This window comes from Anomaloglossus baeobatrachus, chromosome 1 (assembly GCF_048569485.1).
Source record: "Anomaloglossus baeobatrachus isolate aAnoBae1 chromosome 1, aAnoBae1.hap1, whole genome shotgun sequence".
NCBI lineage: Eukaryota > Metazoa > Chordata > Amphibia > Anura > Aromobatidae > Anomaloglossus > Anomaloglossus baeobatrachus.
In genome coordinates, this window is record NC_134353.1 from 476,249,544 (window position 1) to 476,269,079 (window position 19,536).

General features: G+C 44.2%; 1 protein-coding gene across 2 annotated transcripts in view; it reads right to left on the reverse strand.

Moving 5' to 3' along the window:
* Nucleotides 1-3,612: 3,612 nt before the first annotated feature.
* Nucleotides 3,613-19,536, reverse strand: part of OCEL1 (occludin/ELL domain containing 1) — a 64,342-nt gene continuing 48,418 nt past the window's right edge. For both annotated transcript variants that reach the window (XM_075338228.1, XM_075338222.1), the window contains exon 5: nucleotides 3,613-5,037. In XM_075338228.1, the coding sequence (XP_075194343.1) occupies nucleotides 4,924-5,037 (114 nt within the window). In that variant the 3' untranslated portion in view covers nucleotides 3,613-4,923. The remainder of the gene's footprint in view (nucleotides 5,038-19,536) is intronic.

Here is a 19,536-nt window from a genome sequence, read left to right on the forward strand (position 1 = left end):
CCAATCAGATCTAAGCTGGATTCATTTTTATAGTACAAGTTAGAAAATTATACTGAAAATGGATGTCACTGGAATTAGGGGGAAGGGAGAAAAAAACTTATCAATTTCACAGAGCCCCCATTCTCCTGGGGGCCTCAGCATTTATATGCTGATTATGACTGCTTAAGAACCCTTGTGACATCACAGTCATGTGACTAAGCTGATTTTTTTGTTTAAGAATAATTGCAGATTGTTGTTCATAGAAAAAAAATAAGTCATACCCATAAAATAAGCCCTAACCCATCTTTCAGAGCAAAAAAAATAATATAAGATCCTATCTTACTTTCAGAGTCGTTTCTTGATTTATTATATGAGAACATTTTTTCAGAAACTCTATTTGCTTTTTTGAGGGATTGGCCATTAGTATAATATTGATGACCTATTGTCAAGATGTGACTGCATGATAGTGACGTACAAGGAGCTCGTATTCTGTCCTTAACGCTAGGGGACTCTAGAGTATACCTAACCTCAGAGTTACCCCTTATGGTAGAAATGCCTGAGTCCCCTACCTGGCTATTCTGCTGGAGTGTAATGGCAACACAGATAAAAACAGACAGGGGAAAAAACAAAACTCAGACACACTACAAACGCACAGCAACAAACCGTAAGAAACTAAGGAGAAAAGCAAGAGAAGTAAGGCAGCAACAAAATGACAGCAAGGGTTTATGTAGCGCCCACAGGGCAGGGGGTTAACCTACTCATTGCCGGGCCATTTCGGGTCTGGTCAGGCGATGTCACAGGTGGCCTTGCCCGGTTCTGTTGCCCTGAGGCGTACAGTAAATGGTGGGAAAAGTGAGGTGTTTGGGAAAGTTTGTCATGATGCCACCTGTGGTATGCCGCCGCTGCAGAATTCCTCGCAGGGGCAGGTGTTATGGCAGCCGGGATGGTGTCGCTCCCCACAGGCATAGCAGGCCCTGGGTGGATAATGGGGGAATAGCAGTCCCCTGGGAGCGCCGGAGCGCGGGGCGACGGCGTCGATAATCAGAATCTGAGTTGGCAACTGCGGTTTTTACTCGCTGGTTTAAAGCTGCACCCAGGTGCTGGTCTCTGCCGTTGTGGGCTCCAGTCAATCCCAAGCAAGTAAGGGGGCCACCACCAGTGTTTGAAGAGAAAGAGAGAGAATGTCCTTTTCTTAGGATGTCCCCCTCAGCATTTAGGTACCCAAGCTGAGCTCCCGCTCCAAGCCCTGGGCCTAGTAAAGTCCAAGAGTTCCAGAGGTGTCTTGTCAGAACTGTGGTCCTGACTCGTTTGTATGCATGTGAGTGTGTTGCTCCTACTTCCACCCCCAAGTGGAACCTTCCCCCCAGGTGGCTTCAGTGGCCGTGAAGTCCCATGTGTTGGCCACCCCCCTGCCTACCCTGAGCCACCCCCCCGTGTGAAGGCTCCTAAGCTGTATGTAAGGTGTGAATGTGGAACACCGGTGATTAACCCCCCCTTACCTGAAATGGATATCTCACCTTAATTGAGGTGCAATACCCTGTGGTGACCTGAGCCTCAGGGGCGCCACATTAACACCACAACTGCTCACAGCAATAAAGTACAACAAAAAACAGTAAGTCTGGCTAACATAACCAGACCACAAGACAAGGATAGAATAGCTATAGCTTGCATTAATGAAATAATGGATAAACTGCCGGAACTTACTAACCTGAAGGTCTGAATTGGTGCATACTGAACATAACATGCTGTATAGTATCACAATAACAATTGCACTCAAGCAAGAGGGACAAAAAGCTGAAGGATTCAAATAGTGAACACAGAAATGTGAATGTGGTTTATTCTACGCGTTTCGAAGAGATATCCCCTCTTCTTCCTTAGGAAAATCCACTTCACATTCCTGTGTCCACCAAATCATTGGTGGATTTTCCTGAGAAAGAAGAGGGGATATCTCTTCGAAACGCGTAGAATAACCCACCCACATTGCTTTATTAGTTGGAGTGATTCTTTGTACACCAGCGCGGAGTACACCACAATTATTCTGTTTTTGTTTTGTTACTGCCTTTGGCACGTGGGATCGGCTGCAGCTGTTATACGTTTCTATATTGGTTGTGAGAAACACAGCTAATCCAGGTGAGCGGTTTTCCTTTAAAAAGTCACCATATTATACATCGTAAGACCCTATTGCACTCCTTATATCAACAGCTTGTTCCTGACATCAGTGTGACACATACCGGAGAAAACACATGTCACATGAAAATAAATAATTTTTATATTTACCAGTCTCCTGCACTGTTTTCTCTCCCTCTGCTATTGCTTCCGGGCCCGCTCATTATGCTCACTGCATATTTACTGCACTCACCGCGGACCTGGGAGTAACAGCAGTGCCTCAGTCAGCAGCGACGAGAACAGGTAAGTATACCAGCTCATGCTGTCACTGTGCTATCCGGATGTCACACGGACAGCACAGGGACAGCACACGTAGAAGACACGGACACACATACACACCTTCACCACGGACCGTGAAACAAGTGTGTGTTTTATACGAACATGTGAAAGAGTCCTAAGGCTGTTTTAAAGCTGACTTTAGACTTCCATAAAATGTTCACATATTTGTGTGTTTAATCAGGATATAATACTTAGACTCCTTTGGATGTACCAAATTAAACTTAGATCAACAAAGTGATCTAATTTATTTTACGAGCTGCTGATATTGTGGCGCCACTGAGGCTCCAGCCGCCACAGAGTATTGCACCTTATTTAAGGTGCAGTATTCGCCTCGGGCAAGGAGGGGTTAATCACCGGTGTTCCACATTCGCACTTTACATACAGCTTAGGAGCCTTCTCACAGGGGGGATGGCTCAGGGTAGGCAGGTGGGTGGCCATCATGATGCATGGGACTTCCCCGGTCACTGAAGCCAGCCACCTGGGGGGCGGGTTCCACTTGGGGTAGAAGTAGGAGCAAACTCACACAAACTCCAGTCAGTCTACCTGGGACACCAGTTCTGGGACACAACACCATCACCTCTTTCTTCTCTTCTCTTCATAGGGTCTGTGGCTTGGAGCAGAGCACTCAGCCGAGTTCCCCACGGCTGGAAGGGCAACTCTATCAAAGGACTTTCTTCTTTTAAACACAGCGAGTGACCAGTACTACCCGGGCGAGCGGCACAAAGAGTGAGTAAAGACACCTGTAACCGCAGCATCTGACTCGGACTCTTAATACCGGCGCCGCCTCGGCGCCAAAGGTCATCACCATCACTACTCCCCTCATCATCCTCTCCGGGGCCCGCTCCACCTGTGGGGAGCGACACCATCTCTGCTGCTAATACCATCCGCCCCAGAGGACATCGACAGCATCGGCAGCTAATCTCTGGCCGCATACCACAGGTGGCTTCACGCAATCTTCCTACTACAATCCCCATCATCCTCCCTCGTTATTGGTGTACACCTTGGGGCACAAAGCCGGGCAGGCCATCACACCGGTCCAGTGACAAGTAACTCAGGAATGAGACCCCTTGCCTGATTTGCCCCCTGCCTCCTGGGTGCTACACTATAAGATTAGAATCTAGTCACAACTATAATTTAAAATAATCACATACAAATGTCAGAAAACAGAAGAAAAGTTTATTATGGTTTGTTAATATAGTTCCTACTGGCAGAAAACTTAAAGGGAATCCGTCATCGGGTTTATGTTACCTCATCTGAGAGTAGAATAACGTAGGCAAAGAGATGCTGAATCCAATGATGTATCACTGAGATTACTGGCTGCAGCCACTCTGACACAATCAGAATTTTTGGATTTAGCCATATAGCAGAGTCCAGAGAGCTGTCTCTCTATAGAGATTGTACATTTACAGTGAGATGTCAATCACAGGAGGGATGTGTCAGACTGCCATGAGTGTGACATTGTAGTCCAAGCAATGATAAGGGTGCTGCTGCTTAAACAAACATAACACAATAAATATTTCCAACATATTTAACAAGACAGGAATCCCTGAATTCTCTGTTATAACTCTTGTATTTGTAGCATGCTGTCTTCAGCATATGAATAACCTGCTGACAGATTCCCTTAACTAATTATAAGTAGCCAAGAATCTAGTAAATGCAGTGCATCAAATAAACAATACCACATGCAATGTAGGAGAATGAAAAGTAATTTTAATTAAAAACACCCAATGAAGGTGGAGTTAAGCTCTTTATCTCATGTCCCCTGTGCTGCTGCACAGGTTTTACCAATGGCATGTCCACCCCTGGTCAAACGTGGTGTCTGCAAATGTCTAACAGAGTTTTTATTTTTGCGTAATGAAGACGAATCTCAGTTTGGGTATTACAAAGTTTCGGTTAACAAAATTATTTAAGTAATTTAACAAAGGGACCATCAAAGCATCAATGTGTAGAGATTTATGAGATGCTAAAGTAATTATATGTAAATCATTAAGCAGATGAGTGAAGGTCGATTTGTTACAAGCAGATTTTTTTGCAGAGCGCTATATAACAGGCCTGTTGAAAAAATAATGGCATATGTACATCAAAATATAGAAATTTATATATACACATCATAAATTAGTAGTGACATCATCCCTTTCTGAGGGCCACTAATACTTCTGAATTCCATCGTCATAACTTAAGGGAGTTCTCTGGCTTAGGAAACGCATCGTTGTATACCCTCTTTGGGAATTCAGGGTTAAAATAGGGGGATTTCTTATAGTCGAAAAACATCTCTTGGTCAAGAGCAGTTAGAAAAGAGGACACGTCTTGTCCTGAACCACCAACACAACTCTTTGAATCTGAGTGGACCCTTGCTATGTTTCTCCACAGATAAAAGCTACTTGATTATCAATGGACCCTTCTAGCAAATACAAGTAAGTAGAGAACCCCTTTAAATATTCTGTAAATGAAATGCATGGCTCTGGTGCATGTGAAATGTCTATATATTCATTGTAATGTTCAGAAGTATACAGTTCCTTCATGTTGATCGTATGCTTGAATCTGCTTCTTGATGTGGGTCAATTTCCCCTTCAAATAGATGCAGCGTTCCTTTTTTTCTGTGAATGCAGGGTCCTAAAGGAAACAAATGGATCAGTACAATTTTCTCATGGTACATAACATCTTCTGACTTTTGTATACGTTCCGCCATTACCTTCCCAGCCTCTATTAGGCAGGAGCTGCTGCCGTAGTCAGATGACTAAAACTTCCTAGGAATGTTTGACTGCACCAAAGTTCACAGCTCAATCCTCAGATCATTGTAGCTTCAATAATGAGTCTAGAGCTGCCCGGAAATTATATTGTCTGCTATAGAATTTGTTCATTGTAAATTAAAGGGACTCTGAAAAGATTCATGGTGCCCCAACCACTACCAGCTGAAATCAGACACTGGTTACATCTTTGCAGCCGAGTATGGTCCCTGTGACATTTTAGTAAAGGCATACTTTTAAAAGTCAGCAGGGGACTACTAATGTACACACATAGGAAGAGACCTGTCAATCAGGAGGAGTGGGGGGGAGAAACAACAGGGCAACTTTCCTTGTCTACAGGGCCAGGTTTTAGACAAAAAGCAGCCCTGGGCAAAAATTATAAGGCCCAAAATGCTAACATATTACACCATCACAGACAATCATTTAGGCCGGTTTCAGACGTCCGTGATTCAGGTACGCTTTACATTCATTTTTAACACAGATGCCACACCTACCCATGTCAGTCTATAGTGTTCCTCACACGTTCATGTTTTCACACGGACCTTGTGATCGCGCGTGTCCCCGCAAATACACACACAGACCTGGGCTCACCTTATGAGGTCCAGGTCCCGCAGGGAAGCACACACAGCAGTAATGACCTCCTGAAAAAGCCACATACACACTGCTGAGGGTGCCCCTGCGGTGACCTGGGCTCACCTTACAAAGGCCAGGGCACCACAGGGAAGCATACACAGCAGTGTGTGTGCCTGCCAGCAGGGCTACTCTCACAATCAATGGGAAATATTTGGTTCTCCATTAAATTTGACAGCAGTATGGGATCAACATGGACCCCCTAATTGGATTACGGCAGACCAGGATTAGGGATATTTTGATAGGGAAATAAAATTGAAAAGAGTGTGTCTATTGTCTTTATTTATTGAATATTTTTCTCTTTTTATGTCTTTTAAGGTGCTTTTGGGGAACGTCATGGGACCTCACATGGATTACAGGGGACCTTTTTTTTTTAATTTATAAAAATCTAAGAAATTGGTGAACAAGGGCTGGAGTCAGGGTTTTTTGTTCAAATAAACTTTGTTATTCTCCTTTCAACTACTGGATTAGTAATGGTGGTGTCTGCTAGACACCACCCATTACTAATACCAGGGCTTGATGCCAGTTGGAGCTGGCATCAACCCCACAAATATTACCCCATTTGCTACCACACCAGGGCAACAGAAAGAGCCAGGTCCAGCACCAGAATTGGCGCATCTAATGGATGTGTCATTTCTGGGGCGGCTATGGGCTGCTATTGTTAGGCTGGAAAGGGACAAATAACCATGGCCCTTCCTACCCTAATAATATCAGTCCCCAGTTGTCTGCTGTACCATGGCTGGTTTAAGTAAAATGGAGGGGACCCCACGTAATTTTTTTTTTTTTATCTAAAAATTAAAAAAATAAGTGTGGGATCCCCATTTTTTTAATAACCAGCCAAGGTACAGCAGATAACTGAGGGTTGTAGCATGCAGCTGCTGCAGTTCCTGTGCTGGATATGAAAATTGGGGGACCCCATGTCATTTGTTTTTTAATTAAAAAATAAAAATGCTGTAGAACAGCTGGCCAAGCTAACTACCTCTACAGTGCCGTGCCTTGTATTCAGCCCCTTTGAATTTTTCAACCTTTTCCCACATTTCTGGCTTCAAACATATAAATACAAATTTTAATGTTATGGTGAAGAATCAACTACAAGTGGGACACAATTGTGAAGTTGAACAAAATGTATTGCTTATTTTAAACTTTTATAAAAAATAATAAACTGAAAATGCAATATTATTCGGCCCCTTTAAGTTAATACTTTGTAGCGCCACCTTTTGCTGCGATTACAGCTGCAAGTCGCTTGGGGTATGTCTCTATCAGTTTTGCACATCGAGAGACTGAAATTCTTGTCCATTCTTCCTTTGCAAACAGCTCGAGCGGAGTAAGGTTGGATGGAGAGCGTTTGTGAACAGCAGTTTTCAGCTCTTTCCACAGATTCTCGATTGGATTCAGGTCTGGACTTTGACTTGGCCATTCTAACACCTGGATACATTTATTTGTGAACCATTCCATTGTAGATTTTGCTTTATGGTTTGGATCATTGTCTTGTTGTAAGACATATCTCTGTCCCAGTCTTAGGACTTTTGCAGACTCCAACAGGTTTTCTTCAAGAATGGTCTTGTATTTTGCTCCATCCTTCTTCCCATCAAGTTTAACCATCTTCCCTGTCCCTGCTGAAGAAAAGCAGGCACAAACCAAGATGCTGCTACCACCATGTTTGACAGTGGGGAAGGTGTGTTCAGGGTGATGAGTTGTGTTGCTTTTACGCCAAACATATCGTTTGGCATTGTGCGCAAATAGTTCGATTTTGGTTTAATCTGACCAGAGGACCTTCTTCCACATGTTTGGTGTGTCTCCCAGGTGGCTTGTGGTAAGCTTTAAACGACATTCTTTATGGATATCTTTGAGAAATGGCTTTCTTTTTGCCACTCTTCCATAAAGGCCAGATTTGTGCAGTGTACGACTTATTGTTGTCCTATGGACAGACTCTCCCACCTCAGCTGTAGATCTCTGCAGTTCATCCAGAGTTATCATGGGCCTCTTGGCTGCATCTTTGATCAGTCTTCTACTTCTTTGACATGAAATTTTTGAGGGACAGCCGGGTCTTGGTAGATTTGCAGTGGTATAATACTCCTTCCATTTCAATATGATCGCTTGCAGTTCTTCTTGGGATGTTTAAAGTAGTGAAAATCTTTTTGTAATCAAATCTAGCTTTAAACTTTTCCACAACAGTATCATGGATCTGTCTGTTGTGTTCCTTGGTCTTCATGATGCTATCTGTGCTTTAAACAGAACACTGAGACTATCACAGAGCAGGTGCATTTATACGGAGACTTGATTACACACAGGTGGCTTATATTTATCATCATCAGTCATTTAGGACAACATTGGATCATTCAGAGATCCTCAATGAACTTCTGGAGTGAGTTTGCTGCACTGAAAGTAAAGGGGCCAAATAATATTGCACGCCCCAATTCTCAGTTTATTCTTTTTTACAAAAGTTTAAAATAAGCAATAAATTTTGTTCAACTTCACAATTGTGTCCCACTTGTTGTTGATTCTTCACCATAACATTAATATTTTTTATCTTTATGTTTGAAGCCTGAAATGTGGGGAAAGGTTGAAAAATTCAAGGGGGCCAAATACTTTCGCAAGGCACTGTATATATATATATATCTCAATCATTATTCTATCTGTTCTTTCTTTCTGACTATTTGATATGTTCTTTCTTATTTTCTTTCTTTATATCTCTCTATCTATCTTATATGTTCTATCTATTTTATCTGTTCTATCTATCTATCTATCTATCTATCTATCTTATCTGATCTATCTATCCCGCTATCCCTCTATCTATCTATATATCTATCTATCTTATCTGATCTATCTATCCCGCTATCCCTCTATCTATCTATCTATCTAGCTATATCTATCTATCTATCTATCTATCTATCTATCTATCTATCTATCTATCTAGCTATCTAGCTATATCTATCTATCTATCTATCTATCTTTCTAATCTGTTCAATCCATTATCTATCTGTTTTATCTATTTTTCTATCTATAGTTTTTTCAGGCTTTGGCCATCTTTTACATATTAAAAAAACATTCATTTCAGTATCATGCATTTTTTTATCGGTACCAGTCACACGGATATCAAACGGATGTCACACACATGCAAACACGGACATCACACGGATGACACACATATGACACACAGATGTCACACGGATGACCATACCAGTACGTGTGGCTTGTTTAAACATGGACGTCTGAAAGGGGCCTTAGGTTGCATTTACATGGGCTGAGTTCAGGCCGTTAGACAGGAGTGATCGACAATATTTAAGCCAGTTTGCACTTGTAAAGTCTGCCCTCTTTACAGAGGCTGACAAAGTATGGGCACAAAACAATCACTAATACATAACTTTGTAACCGTACAGTATCATTTTACCAGCAGCACATCTCCTTTTTACACCAGGTGATGTGCTGCTAAGAACAATAATAATTGTCCTGGCTTAACAATTTAGGCTACTTCACAACGCCCGGCCTGTTTTTGCGGTCCACAAAAAAAGGTCCTGTTTTTCAAGGTATGCAACCGTGTGACATCCGTGTGACAACCACATCCGTTCCGTATACGGTTTGTGTGCCATCCGTGTACTTTCTATTGTTTGAGGACCGCAAAAAAAAAAACTGGGAGGAGGGTTACATACAGTCAAAAGCTAGATAGATAGCTAGATAGATAGCAGGATAGATAGACAGATAGCTAGATAGATAGCTAGATAGATAGATAGATAAGAAAGACATATACAATGTCCCACTCCCCTGCATTTTGTAATCTTGCAGCCTTTAGTGCTTTTCACGTGGCACTGTTTAGTCTTGTTTTTAGCCACAAATTCAATACTTTCCCCAAAAAAACAATGTGGGGTCCCCCCTATTCTTTGTAGCCAGGTAATGTGAAGCAGACTGCAGCAGCCTGCAGACCGCAGCTGGCAGCTTCACCTTGGCTGGTAATCCAAAAAAGCGGTCTCCCCACGCTGTTATTTTAAATTACATAAATAATTTAAAACAAGAAACGTGGGGTCCACCCCAAATTAGATCACCAGCCAAGGTAAAGCGGACTGGTGTGGTCTGGTATTCTAAGACTAGGGAGGTCCATGGTTATGGACCCAGCCTAAAAATACCAGGCAGCAGCCACCCCAGAAGTGGTGCATTCGTTAGATACGTCAATCCTGGCGCTTCGCCTTGGCTCATCTCGTTGCCCTGGTGCAGTGGCAAAAGGGCTAATATATGGAGTTGATATCAGCTGTGTAATGTCTGCTGGCATCAAGTCCTGGCTAGTGATGTCACAGCATCTATTAGATACCTGACATCACTAGCTCAGTAAGTAATAAAAAAAAATAGACGACAAAAAATGTTTTATTTTAAAAAACACTCCCCAAACATATTTCCTCTTTCACCAATTTATTGAAAAGAAAAAACAAATCCGGGGCTGGCGTCATCCAATAAGGGGGTCCCACAATAATCCATATTCATTGTCCTAGTCAATGAAGAACAGAATGTTCCACATTGGCTGGGAGAGCAGTGCAGTGACCTGAGCTAACATCATCAGGTCAGGCCAAGTCACCACAGGGGAAGACAGGCGCCAATGTTATGAGGTTAGCTCAGTTCATTACCTGCAGTGATGAACTCCGATGAACTCGTGATGTCAGCGCTCGTCACTGAGTTCAATGACTGCCGCATTCTAACGCAAAGTATCATAGGAGCCCTCTATGTCACCTATGTCACCTATAGTCACAGTCTCGGGTTCCGCATTACTTGATGTGAGAACGTGGCAGTCATGGAAGTCAGTGATGAGTGCTGACGTCACGAGTTCAACGGAGATCATCACCACAAGTAATGAACTTAGCCAACCTCATGACAGCAGCTGTCATCATCTCCGCAGCTACTTACACACTGCTGTTTGAGCCACTGCAGGGCTGAACAGTGGAGTGGAACATTGTATAGACTGCAGGGGCACATATGGACGGAAGCCACATGGAAGTGCTTCCGTGTGGCTTCCATCTATTTTGCGGACCCATTGACTTGTATTGGGTCACGGTCTGCATTTTTCGGAACAGAATAGGACATGTTCCATAATAACGGACGTATGGATACGGAGGGCACACAGAAGCATTTCCGTGTACCATCCGTTCCTACACAAAACACATTGAAAATAATGGTCTTGTCAGTAGGTCCGAAAAAAAATGGAACTGACCAGGACAAATGGAACGGTCGTATGAATGAGCCCTAAATGACCAGACCAATGAGCATCATTTTGCTTGTTCATTGGATGATTGCCAACATATTTATACCTATGAACTCTTGTCTGTGCTGCGGGTATTTATAAACATGTTTACCACAAACAGCAAGAAAGCCATGGAACCCATAGGGTGTAGGGGCGACATGACAGCCCGGAGGGTAGGGAGTTGATGGGGTTAAACAGTGTTGGTTCGTTTAACAATGAGGAAAAGAAGGTGATTGGTTAGGGGGTGGAGTGTGGTGGAAGGAAAGGAGGGAGCTTTATGGTGTATATAATAGGAGGTGGGAGTCAATTATCTCCTCTTGCATTTCCTGGATGACAGCTTCCCACCCACCCTCCCTTCTATTGTGTATTGTTATTATTGGTGTGTTTATATGCATGTATAGTTATTCAATTTTTAGAGCCATTACAACAACAAAAAAAAAAAAATGAGAAAAGAAAGGATTGGAGGAAGTGTCGTGTATAAAATAATAATAATAAATAAAAAAAAAAAAAAAAAACGAAACAAAAGAGATTTCTATGTGGATTGTGATGTATATTGTCATTTGGGATTCTTGTAAGTGGGTGAATAAGATGGGGGTAATGTGGGAATATATGTATATGTATATGATGTGTATGATGTATATGTGTATGGTCAGCATAAATAATGGGGATTATGTCCTTTGTCACAGCAGCGGGGGTAGGTCTGGTCCAGAGGAGCTCTAATTGTTACTGGTGTTTGGATGGAGAGCCACTGGGGAAGGTACAGTGGCTCCGGTTACTGGTGACCTGCAGGTACAAGGTTGTCTTCAGGGAGGAGGTATTGCTCCGTTGGTGATCAATGCCTTATATATGGGTCAGGGTTGTTGCCAGGGATTATATATTAAGGAGTTGATGGTTGCCAGGGAGTCACAGGTGGCTATAGTGCCCCAGGTGATAGGTAATTGAAAAGTACGGGTGTTTTTGGTTTGGGTAAGGGTATTACTCCTTTGGTGACTTTTACCTCATTTAAATATGGGACCATTGTTATGGTCAGTGATCCATTTTGGTGAAATGGTAATCGCAGGAGGAGTCATTGGTTGGGGTCATGGTTCTGGATCCAAGTGCAGTGCAAGCACGTGGTTCTGCAAGGCATAGGGGTTTTGATCCGTAGGTGATTAATACCTCTTATCTCTGGGCTAGTTGCAGCCGGGGATGTTGTTGGATTAAAGTCGCTAACGGGCTTTAAGGTTTTTGAGGTCACAGTTACTGTTATGCACATGGGGGATTGATCCGTAGGTGATTGATGCCTCATATCTCTGGGCTGGAGGTTGCAGCCGGGGATAATATTGAGTTGGAGGTAAAGAGGAATGTAAGGTTTTGAGACACGGTTGATACTTGATGCTACTTGGGGGGGTTTTAATCCGTAGGTGATTAATGCCCCCATCTCTGGGTCGGTGTGTTGCGGCCAGGGATCGTGTTTCTGACGGTTGTGTGATTTGAAGGGTCACTTGTAGGATATAGTGGCTTTGGTTACAGGGATCTTGCAGGCATGGGGTCCTGCAAGGTTGGGGTATTGATCCGTAGGTGATTAATGCCTCGTATCTCTGGGTCGGTGTGTTGCGGCCAGGGATCGTGTTTTTCTGACGGTTTGTGTGATTGAAGAGTCACTTGCGGAATACAGTGGCTTTGGTTACAGGGATCTTGCAGGCATGGGGTCCTGCAAGGTTGGGGTATTGATCCGTAGGTGATTAATGCCTCGTATCTCTGGGTCGGTGTGTTGCGGCCAGGGATAGTGTTCTGGTGGTGGAGTATGGCTTCTGGACCGGACTTATGGCGGGGGTAGGTCTGGTCCAGAGGCGGTTTAACGGATAATGTTATTTGATTGGAGAGTCACTTGTAGGATATAGTGGCTCCGGTTACAAGGATCTTGCAGGCATGGGTCCTGCAAGGTGGGGGGTATTGATCCGTAGGTGATTCATACCTCATCTCCGGCCCGGTGTGTGTTGCGGCCAGGGATCATGTTTTGGTGGTGGAAGGTGGTTTCTGGACCGGGCCTACCCAGGGTTACGTATTGTATTACGTACTGTATTATTATTATTATTATTATTATGCTATTACCTATTGTTAAATGTTGGGGGCGCCCGTTGGACGGCACCCCCTTGTGTTAGTGTGTAAACAATAGGCAATAAAGGGCTGCTGTGGCCATTTTTTACCAAGTCGCAAGCAGTGTCCGTGATATTATTGATACCGGGTAAGGGTAATTGGGAATAATATAGGAATCAACGACCGGAAAATCCCTCCTGGAAATGTCATGTGACATGACATGCTCACTGTATGATATACCCACATATTTATATTCACATAGAACACACACACACACAACACACACGTATACACAGAGCATACACATACAAACATATGTATACACAGAACACATATATACAGACATACATACTGTATACATAGAGCACATAAATATAGATACATGTATACACATATACACAGATCACATACATACAGGCACATGTACACACAAATCACATTCACACAGAAACATATATACACAAAGCACATACAGTACATACTGGCAAATGTACACACAGAACACATAAAAACATATATGTATACACAAAGTACAGACATACATGTATACTGTAGACAGAGCACATACATACAGACATATAAGTATGCAAAGCACATACATACAAACACATGTATACACAGAGCACATACATAAATATATAAAGAGAGCATATTCATGCAAGTTTACATATGTGTATACAGAGCACAGGCATACAGACACATTTATACACAGAGTACATACATGAAGACATGCATATACAGAGCAAATACATAGACATATATGTATACAGAACTAATACAGAACCCATACATACGGACACATGTATACACAGAGCACATACATAGACTCATATATACACAGAGCAAATACATCTATACACAGAGCACATATATACATGTATACACAGAGTCCATACATACAGTTATATGTATTTAAATCAAATACCTACAGACACATGTCTACACAGAGCAAATACTTTCAAACACATGAATACACTACACAGAGTCCATACATAGACACATGTGTACACATAGCACATACATGTATACAAATAATACATACATGCAGCTATACATAGATCATATACAGTACCGACCAAAAGTTTGGACACACCTTCTCATTCAAATTTTCTTTATTTTCATGACTCTGAAAATTGTAGATTCACATTGAAAGCATCAAAACTATGAATTAACACATGTGGAATGAAATACTTAACAAAAAAAGTGTGAAACAACTGAAAATATGTCTTATATTCTAGGTTCTTCAAAGTAGCCACCTTTTGCTTTCATTACTACTTTGCACACTCTTGGCATTCTCTTGATGAGCTTCAAGAGGTAGTCACCAGAAATGGTTTTCACTTCACAGGTGTGCCCTGTCATGTTTAAGTGGGATTTCTTGCCTTATAAATAGGGCTGGGACCATCAGTTGTGTTGTGCAGAAGTCTGTTGGATACACAGCTGATAGTCCTACTGAATAGACTGCTAGAATTTGTATTATGGCAAGAAAAAAGCAGCTAAGTAAAGAAAAACGAGTGGCCTTCATTACGTTAAGAAATGAAAGTCAGTTAGTTCGAAAAATTGGGAAAACTTTGAAAGTGTCCCCAAGTGCAGTGGCAAAAACCATCAAACACTACAAAGAATCTGGCTCACGTGAGGACCGCTCCAGGAAAGAAAGACCAAGAGTCACCTCTGCTGCGGAGGATAAGTTTATCCGAGTCACCAGCCTCAGAAATCGCAGGTTAACAGCAGCTCAGATTAGAGACCAGGTCAATGCCACACAGAGTTCTAGCAGCAGACACATCTCTAGAACAACCGTTAAGAGGAGACTTTGTGTAGCAGGCTTACATGGTAAAATAGCTGCTAGGAAACCACTGCTAAGGACAGGCAACAAGCAGAAGAGACTTGTTCCCTGGAGCAGGAGGTGTGATGGTGTGGGGGTGCTTTGCTGGTTACACTGTTGGGGATTTTTTCAAAATTGAAGGCATACTGAACCAGCATGGCTACCACAGCATCTTGCAGCGGCATGCTATTCCATCCGGTTTGCGTTTAGTTGGACCATCATTTATTTTTCATCAGGACAATGACCCCAAACACACCTCCAGGCTGTGTAAGGGCTATTTGACTAAGAAGGAAGGTGATGACCTGGCCTCCACAGTCGCCAGACCTGTACCCAATCAAGATGGTTTGGGGTGAGCTGGACCGCAGAGTGAAGGCAAAAGGGCCAACACGTGCTAAGCATCTCTGGGAACTCCTTCAAGACTGTTGAAAGACCATTTCTGGTGACTATCTCTTGAAGCTCATTAAGAGAATGCCAAGAGTGTGCAAAGCAGTAATCAAAGCAAAAGGTGGCTACTTTGAAGAACCTTGAATATAAGACATAATTTCAGTTTGTTTCACTCTTTTTTGTTAAGTATTTCATTCCACAAGTGTTAATTCATAGTTTTGATGCCTTGAATGTAAATCTACAATTTTCAGAGTCATGAAAATAAAGAAAACTCTTTGAATGAGAAGGTGTGTCCAAACTTTTCGTCTGTACTGTACATACATGTATTCATAGAGGACATACAAACATGTATACACAGAGCACATACATTCATATACATGTATACACATGGAACATACATGTATATATGGCACCCCAGTGGTCCTGGGAGCCACAGTGGCGTTGTTCTCATCACTGGGGCCAATGCCATGCTTGAAAGCAGTGGGGATATCTCTGCCAGGCACACTAACATGCAACACCACTTCCTCCTCTGGACCAGCAGTGGGAGCTCATAACCTGTGTTGAAGGAAGACTCTCTGGACATACTGACCTGGAGGAGGGATTAGGGAGCAACAGGAAGTGAGACCTCAGACACTAATATACAGCAAAGAGAACGGTCACTGTCTGAGAGCTGCTACACAGCTCTGCAGGACCGAGCGCATCGAGCGGGACACCGGCGTCCCTGGCTCCTGGGTGCTAATGGTCCAGTAGTAACGCCGGAGGGCAGAACAGTTCACCTCCTCTGGCCCACTTAAAAGGCGAAGTGGCAAGAAAGAGCCCTGGCTCACTGCTACAGAGTGGGCTCCAGCACCGGCTCACGCTACTCGTCATACGGAGAACACAAACACAAATAGAAAAGGGACGCTGCGTGGCTTCAGGCCACAGTGACCTACACCTGTGCACAAAAGGAGGCTTACAAGTACCAGGCATAGAGAAATTCCTCTGCTGCTTCCAGGCTGACCAGACCGCTTAATCCTGGACTACACCAAATACCAGTAAAAGGTAAAAAGAAACTCCAACCTGTGTCGTCCAGTGCTTGCCGTCGCCCTCAGCCCTGCACCCCCAACGTATTGTTCCATTCAATTATCAGCATATCCCTGGGGCCTAGCTTCTCCTGTGAGAAGCAAGACCATCCCAGCTGCAGTGACATCTGCCCCAGAGGATAGCAACAGCAGCAGCGGCCATTACCTGGCGGCTTACCGCAGGTGGCGTCACGATCCTAATAGACTTTCCTAACCTCCAACTACCACCTCCATCCTCCCTACCACCCTCCAATCCTCCTTCCTCTATGCCTCGGGGCAACGGAACCGGGCCAGGCCACCCCGTGACAACGCAGAGGATTTGCACCCCAACCCGGCAACGAGTAGGTTAAAACACCTGCCCCGTGGGGCGCTACATTTACACATAACACATACATACAAGTATACATAGAGCATATACATACATATTTACACAGAGAATATGTATATACAGAGCACATGAATGTATTCACAGAGCACATACAGTGCCTACAAGTAGTATTCAACCCCCTGCAGATTTAGCAGGTTTGATAAGATGCAAATAAGTTAGAGCCTGCAAACTTCAAACAAGAGCAGGATTTATTAACAGATGCATAAATCTTACAAACCAACAAGTTATGTTGCTCAGTTAAATTTTAATAAATTTTCAACATAAAAGTGTGGGTCAATTATTATTCAACCCCTAGGTTTAATATTTTGTGGAATAACCCTTGTTTGCAATTACAGCTAATAATCATCTTTTATAAGTCCTTCCACAAGTTTTCAATTGGGTTAAGGTCAGGAGACTGACTAGGCCACTGCAACACCTTGATTTTTTCCCTCTTGAACCAGGCCTTGGTTTTCTTGGCTGTGTGCTTTGGGTCGTTGTCTTGTAGGAAGATGAAATGACGACCCATCTTAAGATCCTTGATGGAGGAGCGGAGGTTCTTGGCCAAAATCTCCAGGTAGGCCGTGCTATCCATCTTCCCATGGATGCGGACCAGATGGCCAGGCCCCTTGGCTGAGAAAAAGCCCCACAGCATGATGCTGCCACCACCATGGTTGACTGTAGGGATGGTATTCTTGGGGTCGTATGCAGTGCCATCTAGTCTCCAAACGTCACGTGTGTGGTTGGCACCAAAGATCTCGATCTTGGTCTCATCAGACCAGAGAACCTTGAACCAGTCTGTCTCCGAGTCCTCCAAGTGATCATGAGCAAACTGTAGACGAGCCTTGACATGACGCTTTGAAAGTAAAGGTACCTTACGGGCTCGTCTGGAACGGAGACCATTGCGGTGGAGTACGTTACTTATGGTATTGACTGAAACCAATGTCCCCACTGCCATGAGATCTTCCCGGAGCTCCTTCCTTGTTGTCCTTGGGTTAGCCTTGACTCTTCGGACAAGCCTGGCCTCGGCACGGGTGGAAAAAGAGATAATTAATCCAAACATGTGAAGCTCATTGTTCTTTGTGCCTGAAATACTTCTTAATACTTTAGGGGAACCAAACAGAATTCTGGTGGTTTGAGGGGTTGAATAATAAATGACCCTCTGAATAAACTTTTCACAATTTAAAAAAAAAAAAGAAATAACATTCTTTTTTGCTGCAGTGCATTTCACACTTCCAGGCTGATCTACAGTCCAAATGTCACAATGCCAAGTTAATTCCGAATGTGTAAACCTGCTAAATCTGCAGGGGGTTGAATACTACTTGTAGGCACTGTACATACCTGTATACACACAACACATACATACAGACAGGTATATGTGTACTCAGAGCACATACATAAAGGCACATGTAAACTCAGAGCACATACAGATATATATGTATTCACAGAGCACATATGTGGCGCCCTGGACAAGCCAGGACATCACAGGTACTACAACAACACACCCCACACCCCAGCTAGGCACACCTAGGTCAAACACAAATCCTTGTTGCCTTCCTCCAGGGGCTGATGTCCACACCAGGGGGGTGGGCAAGGCGGTTGGTCCCGCCCACCAAGGAGTTCACAGTCCTGGAGGCGGGAAAAGTAGGCAGATCAGTTTTGGAGTTGGAGAAGTGAAGTGGTAGAGGAGCAGCCTGACTGTGTCCGGGTGCGTGGCCCGGGCACATACAGCAAGGTTGGCAGACGGTCGTGACCGTCTGCAGGAGAGGCTGATTGGAGCGAACCGTAAGGACCGGGGACGGGTGGTGGCCCGCCGGTATCGGATCGGGGAGTGAAGAGAAGCCAGCACCATTCGGCAGGGCCTACGGACCCTGACCAGGCTAGGAGTCGCCGTAAAACTGGTCAAATCCGTTAGCGAAGGGAACCTCCGGGGTTTCCCAGCAGTCAAGACCCGATTGAAGGCAACAGCTCACACCGTGAAGGGAAACACAGTCACCGCCAAGGCTACAGTTCCCAGGGCCAGAGCCTGCGGGCAAAAGGGGCTCCCTCAGCATCCATCCAAGCTGGGGAGCGGGTTACCGGTGGGATGCCATTGGAACCGTAAACACAACACAGGTGCAGGGAAAGGCAGTCACCATCAACCTACCGGGAGGAGAAACACCGCAGCCGTCTGTGGGACCCGTCCATCCAGCCGTTTGTTTTACCGGAGACTTTGCATTATTCATTCCCTGAGTGAGTACCACCGTGCCGTGCTTCACAGCGCTGCTCCCGCGACCCTGCACCTCACCAGGCCCCGTAACCCACCTGTCATTCCTCCCCTCACCGGGCCCCGGGACAACCAACCCCCCTACCCACGGAGGGGAGAACCAACATCCAAGCTGCTCCCTGTCATCGCTCCCGGGATCCCCGTCCAGAGGAGCGGTGGTGTCACAACCTCACCACAACCGTGGGTGGCGTCACGGACAATTTCCCCAAACCACACACCACCCCCCTTTCACTCACGGGCGAGGAGCGCCGCTCGAGTCCCCGGGATCCGGCCCACCGCTCGAGCTACCACCGAGCAGCAGCAGCTGGACCCGAGCAGTGGGTGAGCGCAGAGTACCCTCCCTGCCCGCGACACATACATATATACAGTATATATATATATATTTATATACACAGTATATACAGATATATACTGTATGTATACACAGAGCATATGCATACAGTCAAATATGTATACAAAGCACGTACATACAGATGCATGTATGCAAGGAGCACAAAAATTAAGAGACCACTTTCAAACTCTCAGTTTTTCTGATTTT